The 9,245-nt window shown below is 52.0% G+C and overlaps 2 protein-coding genes across 3 annotated transcripts in view; one reads left to right on the top strand and one right to left on the bottom strand.

The window, feature by feature from the left end:
* The window catches only part of LOC114031175 (AP-1 complex subunit sigma-1A), a 6,875-nt gene extending 5,818 nt beyond the window's left edge, over window positions 1-1,057 (top strand). The window contains exon 5 of the mRNA XM_027846187.1: window positions 262-1,057. Coding sequence (XP_027701988.1) covers window positions 262-309 — 48 coding nt within the window. The 3' untranslated portion in view covers window positions 310-1,057. The remainder of the gene's footprint in view (window positions 1-261) is intronic.
* A 715-nt stretch (window positions 1,058-1,772) lies between these two features.
* LOC114031178 (neurosecretory protein VGF-like) lies at window positions 1,773-5,047 on the bottom strand. Of its 2 annotated transcripts, none has more exons than XM_027846188.1 (2): window positions 4,887-5,047; window positions 1,773-4,340 (listed from the first exon to the last, which is right to left on the bottom strand). In XM_027846188.1, exon 2 carries the CDS (start codon window positions 4,305-4,307, stop codon window positions 2,442-2,444), a length of 1,866 nt encoding a protein of 621 aa, XP_027701989.1. In that variant the 5' UTR covers window positions 4,308-4,340; window positions 4,887-5,047; the 3' UTR covers window positions 1,773-2,441. The 2 variants fall into 2 exon arrangements, with proteins under 2 accessions (XP_027701989.1, XP_027701990.1); XM_027846189.1 differs by lacking the exon at window positions 4,887-5,047 and adding an exon at window positions 4,489-4,572.
* Between the last annotated feature and the right edge of the window lie 4,198 nt (window positions 5,048-9,245).

Genomic DNA, 9,245 nt, shown 5'->3' with positions numbered 1-9,245 from the left:
CCCTCTCCCTCTCCCTCTCCCTCTCCCTCTCCCTCTCCCTCTCCCTCTCTCCCTCTCTCCCTCTCTCCCTCTCTCCCTTCTCTGTCCTTCCTCCTGCCCCCCCTTTCCTCTTTTTGTCTTTCTGCCCAATCTTTCTCTCCCTTTCACTGTTTTCCTCCTCCTTTGTCCTTCTTTTGGTGCATCTTCCCCCCACTCCCATTTCTATCCCCCTTCTCTTTCTGTCATTCCATGTCTTTCTCACCCTATCTCTGACTGCTTTAGGAAGATGAGTCACCTCGAAGTGTCCTGGAGGAGATGGGTTTGGCATAGCTTCCCACCCCAATGGGAGATACATTGCAGGGTTGCCATAACTTGGCAGACATGACTGGTTGCTTCAAAGTCCACACACGTTCAGATCCCTCTTCCCTGTGGAATACCCTTTCCCTGCTCTCTCAGTTTCTCTTGGAGAGAGTTGTGGACTGGAATCCTTCAAACATTCCTTCTTTCTCTGACTCCCATCACTTCATGTTCCTTCATTTTTTCCAGTTTGGGTTTGAGAAATTGGATGGGTAGAGAAAGACTATGACCAAGAAGAGAGGTGTGATGATGTATGTTTCTCTCTCTCTTTCCCCATCCTGAGAACTGACTTCATCCAAACCTTACTTCATTCTCCCATACACTGTAAATATATAAATATGTCAGGTTAAATGGAAATTGTTTTCAGCCCTCCACCCACCCAAAGAAAAATAACATACCTCTATTTCCTCCCCCTCCCTGCACCAGTCAGTCAGGCCTTAATCGTTTCCTAGGGAAAGGTATCTCTAGTATATTAAGGAGGGGTGTCTTTCTTTACATCTCTCACCCCTGCCCCACTCTCAGGGTGGGTTTGAATCGTAGGGAAGAACACAGCTAATTTTTAAAATCTTATGACTTTGAGGGAAGGGATACAGGAAGGTTTGGGCCTGTTGGGAACTCAGTGGAACCCCAAATGTTCTAATTTAGGGGGAGGGAGGAAAGAAGGGTGCTTATTTGTCTCTGTTTCCTTTCTTCCTGAAATAAAAGGACTATCATTTCTGGATTTTCTGCTTATGATATTGGTAGCTCACGATGCTATAGCACTTCTAAAGTTCACAAAAGACTTTCTTCATAAGGGAATAGTGTAGGTATCAGTATCTCTATCTTATAACTAAGAACTTGCCTAAGGTCATGCAGAAATTGAATGGTATTGGAACCCAGGTCTCTAGTCTAGGTTTAACACCCTTCTCCTTATCCATTTTCCTGTCTCCTCCATCAGCTTACTTTTGGGGAGGGGGGAAAACCTCTGGAAGCCGTTTCCTTATCTCAGGAGTCTCATCTTGTGGGAAGAAAGCTAAAGGGTTCAGACTTGCCACTTTAGCCCAAATTTGGAGGGTTGTGGGTGCCAAAGAATTAAGCAAATACTTTTTTTGCGCCATTCCCCCATCACACAGAGAATTCCCCTCCCCATCTATGTGGCCTCTGCCCTGGTGGAAGTAGAAAAGGAAAATTAACTCTTAACTACACCCAGGAAAGATTAAGGTTGGAGTGAGTTAAGGCACTAAAGTATAATTTGATTGACCCTTGATGGGATTGCTTCCTCTGCCTCATCATAGTATCATGCATTTTGCCTACAGTAGGAAACAGAGGAAAGAAGTGCTCAATGAGAGGAGAATAGGAAGGTAGGTGGCTGATATTCCCTTATTCTCTTGAGAGGAAGTGGGGGGAGGGGTAAATAAAAGAGAAAAAGTCCTAATAAAATAGTCACTTTTATTTCTTAGCAAAACTATTTTCCCCGTGAGGGGTATTTACAACAGAGAAGGGAAAGAAGGGGTTGAGTTGTCTCAGTTTGGGGAGTGATCAGGGTCCTAGGAAAACCCTGGGGTCGGGGAGGGCTTCGATTCACAGGCGGCTTCTACACAACTGGTATGGTTTTTGTTTGTTTGCTTTTTGCTTTTTATTATTATTGTTCATCGATGGGGAAATCGGAAGAGGGATAGGGTGGCTTAGGGTAAGGGAACGGGGCCCCGTGGGGGAGACGAGTGTGGAACAAATCTGTACAGTCCGGTTTCAGCTGCTCCTTCGCTGTATCACTTGTGGGTGGAGTTAGTAGGACACGGGAGTTTTCTATCCTCTTGAGTTTCCGCACTAGTGCTCCTTCCTTTCCGCTTCGGACAGATTGGAATTTTCTCCTCAACTTCCACCCCCACCGATCTGATACCCTACCACGAATGTGGGGTACTCGTCTCTCACTGAAGATGGTTAAAGGGAAGGGGGCGGGGCTTAGAGTAGCGGGTGGGGCCAGGTTGGCTGAGACGAGGGGTGGGACTATGCCCACCCCGCAAAAAAGGTCAGGGACCGCATGCAGAACACTAAAGAGCAACACGGGGGCTTAGGGAAGTTTGCACAGGGGAAGAGAGGGGACCGTCACGAATGGGAAAGCGGAGTCAGGGGAACAAGCTGGGGCGTCTGAGCAGCACGTGCTCAATATAATTCTCCAGCTCCTCCTCCTCCTGCTGCTGCCTCTCTTCTTCCTCCTCGCCCCGCCGCCCTTGTGGGCTAAGGCCGAAGTGGTACTGCGACCCCTCTGAGGGCTGTGCGTGGTAGTGGTGGCGGCGGGTCGGGGAAGAGAGAGGTGGGAGGAGTGTACGGGGCTGGATGTAGTTAGGAAAGGGGTAGTTGGGCTCTGGGGGGAACACTTCATCTCTGTCCCAGGGTGGGAGCACCTCATTCCAATCCTGCAGCTCATCTTGGGCAGGGAAAGATGGTGGTGGGGGGGGCCTTGGGGAGCGAAAGTGAGTAGGCGCGGGGGGGGCCCGAGGAGGAGGTAGGGGCTCAGGAGGGGCATTCTTCTTCCGCTTACGCTTCTCCTCCACCTCCTCAATGATGCTGACTACGTCGTCGGCTGGCAGGTGCAGTTTAGTAGACAGCTCAATTAGGCTGTCGATAGTCTGCGGGTCCATCTCTTCCTCATCTTCTTCTCCTTCTCCTTCCACCTGCCCCTTTCGCTTTTGACCTGGTGTCTCCTCTTGGGAGCGCTTGTCCTCAGCCCCAGCTTCCCCTTCCTCCTCTTCCGCGAATAGCAATGCATTCTGCCGCCCCCTCTCAACCTCCTCAGCCTCTGCCTCAGCGTCTTCCTCATCCCCCTGCTCGTCCTCCTCCTCCCCGCCTCGGATCACTCCCTCTTCTTCCTCCTCCCTCTCCCTTTCTCTCTCCTCCTCCTCTTCCCCCTGAAGTCCCCGGTCCCCTACACCTCGCTCCAGGCCGCCGCCGCCTTGTAGCAGGTATTGGAGCAGCAAGTCAGAGGCTAGATCAGCCAATCTTTCCTCTTGGGCTGCCGCCTGCCTCGTAGCCTCAGCCTGCCGCCTACCTGCCTCTACCTGGGCCAGCCCCCGCTGCAGGAGGCGCCCTCCAGCTGCAAGCCTACTCATGGCTGCGCTTTCTGGGCGGTGCGTTTTGGAGAAAGGGGCACTCTCGATCTGGCGCGCCTTGTAGAGAGGTGCTAGGCTCTCGCCGTGTGTTTTTAGAGTAGGCTCGCTCTCACCCTGGCGCACCTCAGGAAGGGATACGCCCTCAGGCAATTGCTCCTGGAACCGCCGAGGAAATGGGGGTGGGGGAGGGACACGCGCCTGGAACTCTCCCCAGGAGGCCCTCCATACACGCTCAGGTCCGGGACTCTCCAAGTTGACCCGGGTCAATGTATGGGTATGCGTTTCCGCCTCAGCTGCAGCAGCCTCTGGCTCTCTCTTAGCATTCGCTGGACTGAAAGCGCGTAGTTCCTGGAGCAGGGATTCAAGTGCCTCTAGTTCCTCGGAAGGATCGGAACCCTCCGAGCTACGCTCCTCTGGGATACGGGAAAGCGTTGGGGGTACCCCTGTGTCTGGGGCCGGGCGGCTGTGGGTCTGGCTACGCACAGTTTCTGTTAGCAAAGCCTCTCCTTTCTGCTGCTGCTGTTGCTGCTGCGGCGGTGGCGGTTGCTGCTGCTGCTGCTGCTGCAAGATCCCTGGAGCCGGGGGCGAGGCAGGATGATCTAGCGCCTGTAACAGGACCGCGGCCAGCGCCCGTGGATCTACCCCCTGGAATAGATCTTCGTCTTCCTCAGGCTCTTGTTCTGGGCTTCTCTCCTCCCTTATCTCTGGATCTAGGCTCTCTCTTTCCCCTGGCTTCCCTCCTCCAGCTGCCAAGTTTTCGTGTTCAGATATGAGAGGCGACAGCGACTGATCTGGGCGCCCCGGAGGCGCTGCTTGAAGACCGTTCATCTGTAGCAAGAGGCAGAAGAAGAGGGCGGCAGCGGGCGTCTGTGGGAACCTCATGGCTGAGACTGGGAGACTGATGGTTTCCAGGGGCTATGGAAAAGAAAAATAAAGTGGAGAAAAGGCGAATAAAACGAGAGGGGCTGTCAGGGCTTCAGGGTGTCTTCTCTGCTCCTTAAATTCCCTTCACGATCTCAAAATCTGGCGTTCCTCTGGGAGCTACCCTTGACGCACTACCTACCCCGATCCCCGACTTCTCGCAAATCCAGAAGTGTCAAGATAGGGACCCTAAGGGAAAATGGGGCTGTGCTAATCTATGGAGTCCTAAAACTGGGAGGGGAACGCCTGGCAGCAATCACGTCTGTGTTCCCCCACCTCCACCTCGCCCCCGCTCCTTCTCGGAGCTATCTTCCTGTCACCGCCCACGTTGCTTCGAGGTTGAGAAAAAAATATCTGCTCCCCACGGGACTCTCCAGATCAAGCGTGGGAGGCTTTATCTGGGAAAAAGGGGGATATCATCTCCCCTTCTATCTTAAGGTCCCCTTGGCGTTATCCCTTCCCCCCCAAACTAGGGGAGACATCCCTCCCGCACACAGCCAAATTCTCGGGGGGTGGACAGACTGACAGAATAGTATTTACCAGCTGGGATTCGAGGAATGGGGATGGGGGGGGATGAGGGTCGGGGTTTCGAGGTAGCAGAGCGCGGATGCTGCGAGTTTCGGTCCCTGTCCTACGTTGTCGCTTCGGTCAGCTTCCGGCTGGTCTCTCTTCGTGTGGTCGACTCTCTGTTTCTCTCGCTAGCTCTCTCCCCAAGCTTCAGCACGCTGGACAGCGCCCGCCCCGCCTCTTTATAAAGGGGAGCCAGTAGATCACGTGGGGGGTCTTCTCCGCCCGATTGACGTCAATGTTCATTCATGGGGAAGCGGGGTGAGTGGTGGAGGGGCCCTAATTGCGGCCGGTGATTGGAAGATTCTTCTCCTCCTCCCTATTCTGAGCCTGCGCACTGAAGAGTGAGGACTAACTGGCACGCTAAAGCCAAACGCCGGGGAAATGAATGAATGAATAAATGAAGCGAACGCGGGGTTGGGGGAGGAGGACAGTGAATGAATGAAGGAGAATGAGAAGAGAAGGAGAGAAAGGAAAGAAGGAAGGGAGGGTGGGAGGGAGGAAGGAAGGAAGGAAAATGGGGAGGGGCAGAGAGTTAAATATAAGCCCAGGGGGTGAACGTAACCTATAGCTGCCGCAAGCGGTCAATCTGTGGATTAAATTGGAGTGGGGTGTTAGGGCTTGAGAGAAGAAGGGGAAAGCGGTAGGACATAAAAAAGGGCAGGAAGGATGCTTCCCCAAAGCTCCCACTTGCTGGTGCAACACATTATGAATGAAAGAAAGACAGGCAGATTTCTGTGCGTGTTTGTGGATTCGTGTCTGAGTGTGAATGGGTAACTAGGTGCGTGTGCCTGGGTCTGTGGTTGGTGACTGGTGGGGTAGGGTGGGAGAGAAGCGTGTACGTGCGTGTGTGTTGGAAGAAAGAGGAAGGGGACTGAGTGGGTACATTTGAGAGAGTGGACCTTGTGGTTCTATTTGTTCTTGCCTATGGCTAGGGAAAGTGAGTCCTTTTTTCCTCTCCCATTCACAACCCCCGCCCCCACTGGCCCATCACGCTGCTGCCCCCATTGTCCTAGTGCCCCCTCCTCTATGCTTCTCCTTCATCCAACACCCCCCCCACCACCATTCCTTCCTTGCAGGAAGGGAAGGACGTTTGGAGGGCGAGTCCAAAAGGGGAGGGGGTTGTGAAGATAGACTAGGGAATTCAATTCTTGCTTTTCCAGATTCTTAAAAGCGAAGGTTTGACTTCAGAGAACCCCTAAATGACAAAGATCGTCCCTTCCCCATTGCTTCCTCCCTTTACCCTCAGTCCTTGTCCTGCGCCAGGGGTTTGAGCTTGGGGGGCTCAGGGCGGCTGGAGGTTCCGGCTGGGGAGGGGAGGGGGGCGATGACGCACACATTGCGCAAAGAGAATCCATCAGCAAGCCAGGTCCGGTGAAGGGAGACCGGCCGTGGGCGGAGGGGGTGGGGGTGGGGTAGGGTGGGGGGAACGGAAGCAGGGTATGGGGAAGGGGGAGACGGAGGGAGGTATGCTGCGTCTACAGGAATGATGCTGAGGTAGGGTAGAGGGCGTTGCTTCGAGGGTAAAGAGAGGTGGGGGCTTGGACAGCAAGAGGAGAGTGACTAGACTTACACAGACACGGTATGAGATGCAGAGACACAGGGATACATGTATACACAAAGCGTGTCTCTGTGATTATCGCTCTCTGTTTCTGTGCCTGTCTCTCTAACGCTCTCAAATACACTTTCATAGTATTTTTCTCCTTCCATCCCTATTTTCTTTCCTCTTTCTCACATTATTTCACTTCCTCCCCCGATTCTTCTGCCCCCTACCACCCCCACCCCCCACTCCTTCACACACATACTCACGTGCTTTCCCTCCAAAGCCACCAGTGGCTTCTCGGCTCCATCAGCAGCTTTATTTTCCCAGAAAGAAATGCCCATCAGCTTAGCTGGGGGAGGGTGAGAGAGACAGAGAGAGAGAGAGAGAGAGAGAGAGAGAGAGGGAGGGAGAGAAAGAGAGACTGAAGCTAAAGACAGGTGAATGAGAAAGATATGATGAGATGGGGAGAGTAGATGTGTGAAGGGACGAGAGAGAGCTTGGAGAAGGAACAGAAAAGATGACCCTCTACCCACTTCTCAACTTCTTCCTTCACCCCACTTTCCTCTGTCCAGGACCTCCTTACCTACCCCTATTCTCCTTCTCTTACTGACCTGGTAATTGGGTTGGTGGAGTGAGGGTGGGGAAAGAGTCACATTACATTCCTGAGGAGAATGAATAAGATAGAGCAAAGACCTTTATGGAGGGGGATGGTGAATGGGTGGGGTTGGTAGGAAGAACATAGAGAGACAGATAGACTTCTACAAAAATATGGAATGAAAAGAGGCAGAAAGATATAAAGGGCTGACAAAGAGAGAGAAAATACCCAGTGTGTTTCTGTTCTCAGCGTTAGAAGGCTGGCTAGATGTTGCCATGAGTCTAGGTGTGTGGAGTTCTGTTGTGAGAGCATCTCTTCAAAGCTGTGTGTATTGGTATTATGCTTCCATTTCTGTGTCTGTACATTCAGATGTGTATCTATGTTTCCAGACATCTGTGTGTGTCTCCGATTCTATGTTTGCCTATTTCTAGGCATCTGGGTTTTGGTATGTCTGTCAATGGCAACTCATATATATGAATAATCATTTGTTTTGCTACATGTATGTGTTTGTGCCCTTTGTCTGCATGCCTAACAGTGTCGTCCACCGTGGATACTAAATCAGTGTGTACTGAATGAACATATGAATGAACTGAATGAGTGAGTGAATGAATGAATGAATGAATGTCTGCTTTCCTGGTTTTCTGTATCTGTGTAGAACTATATTGTGGGTATCTTTGTGTCTTTAGTCTGTAAGTTTTTATGCCCCTACCCTACTCCTACTTCCCATGATCCCCTTCTTCTTACCCCACATCTAATTTGCCCTTCCTGCCCATCTCTTCCTCTTTCATTCCTACCCCACTACCCACTCCAAAGTGGTGGGGAGCTAGCCTAGACTAGTCAAGAATACTGTTTTCATGCTGGAAAATGAGGTCCCTAGGTTGTAAGGTTGCGGGGGTAGGGGGGAATAGGAGCAAAATGGTCTACTTATTGTTTTTTCCTCTTGGATAGGTAACTGGAATGGAGGTGGGTAGGCAGGAGGCATAAGGAAATACATCCTTCATGTCTCTGCATCTATCTCTGTCTCTCCCTGTCCCCTTTTCAGTTTAGCTCCCCCTCACCCCCACCACCCCCAACAAAGCCTTCTGTCCCACCTGGTGCCCTTCACACCCTGCTGCTTTTAACAATCATTGGAGGAGAAATAGATTGGGATGAAAGTGAGAAGGGGCAAGCCGTGGGGATGTGGGAGGTGGGGCAGAGAACAACAAACAGGGAAAGAAAGCTGCAGAAATAAAAAGAAAAAGAGACTAACAGAGAGACATGAACCAAGAGAGATACATTCTGAGGGTATAGATGTAGTCTTTCTCTGTCTAACAGTCTGTATCTTTTGTGTGTGTGTGTTTTTTACTTCCTGAGTCTCATTCTCTCTATAGGAAGGTAGAAGGAGAGGGTAGGACTCTAGGGGTAGAATGGGCAGGATATGGCAAAAGCTTGGGGGAGAAAAAAACCAATGAATTCCTAAGCTGTGCCCTTGGTTTAGGAGGAGGGGGGTTTTGGTCCACTGACTCCATATCCCCTTCCCTTCCCTCCCCCCCATCCGGTGACTCACCTCTGCAGCCTCTCAGTGCGTCAGCAAAGGGTGGGGGGCGGAGGGGGGGCTGTTGAGGGGAAAGAGACAGGGGTCTGGACTTCAGAAAGGGAAGAAGAAGGGTGCTGGAGGACACCCTGAAAATCCCACCATTGCCCCATCTGAAGCCCCAGCCCCAACCCAATGGGGTGGGGGGTCCTGAGAAGACTTGGGGAGAGGTTGGGGGAATCCTAAGACAACAGAGGCTTTAGGTAAGCTTCTGGATGTGGTGACCTGTCTCCCAAGTCCCCATCTCTGGGGTCCTAGCTCCTTCAGTCTCCCCCCCACCACTAGAGGGGGAGGGGAGACCTGGAGAGACTAGGGAGGGCGAGACCGCCGCAGAGATGAGTCACCAAGAATGGGAGTGAAAAAGACAGAGATACTGAGAGAGACACAGAGACAGAGAGATGCAAAGAGACACTCAGAGGGACAGAGAGCCCTCTAGAAAACACACATAAAAACCCCTACTGAAAGGTAGGAGCAAACTGGGGGGGGGGGTGAAACCCAAGAATTTGTGCCTCCCTAGTTTTCTAATCCCCTCCATCTTCCCTCCTCCCCCTCCCTTCTTTCCTTTCTCTCTCTCTCTTTCTCTCTCTTTCTCTCTCTCTCTCTCTCTCTCTCTCACACACA

The sequence above is a fragment of the Vombatus ursinus genome, unplaced genomic scaffold (genome assembly GCF_900497805.2).
Source record: "Vombatus ursinus unplaced genomic scaffold, bare-nosed wombat genome assembly UNPS02015096.1, whole genome shotgun sequence".
In the NCBI taxonomy this organism is placed as follows: Eukaryota; Metazoa; Chordata; class Mammalia; order Diprotodontia; family Vombatidae; genus Vombatus; species Vombatus ursinus.
The sequence above is the reverse complement of the archived record's forward strand: the minus strand, read 5'-3'. Positions and strand labels throughout refer to the sequence as shown.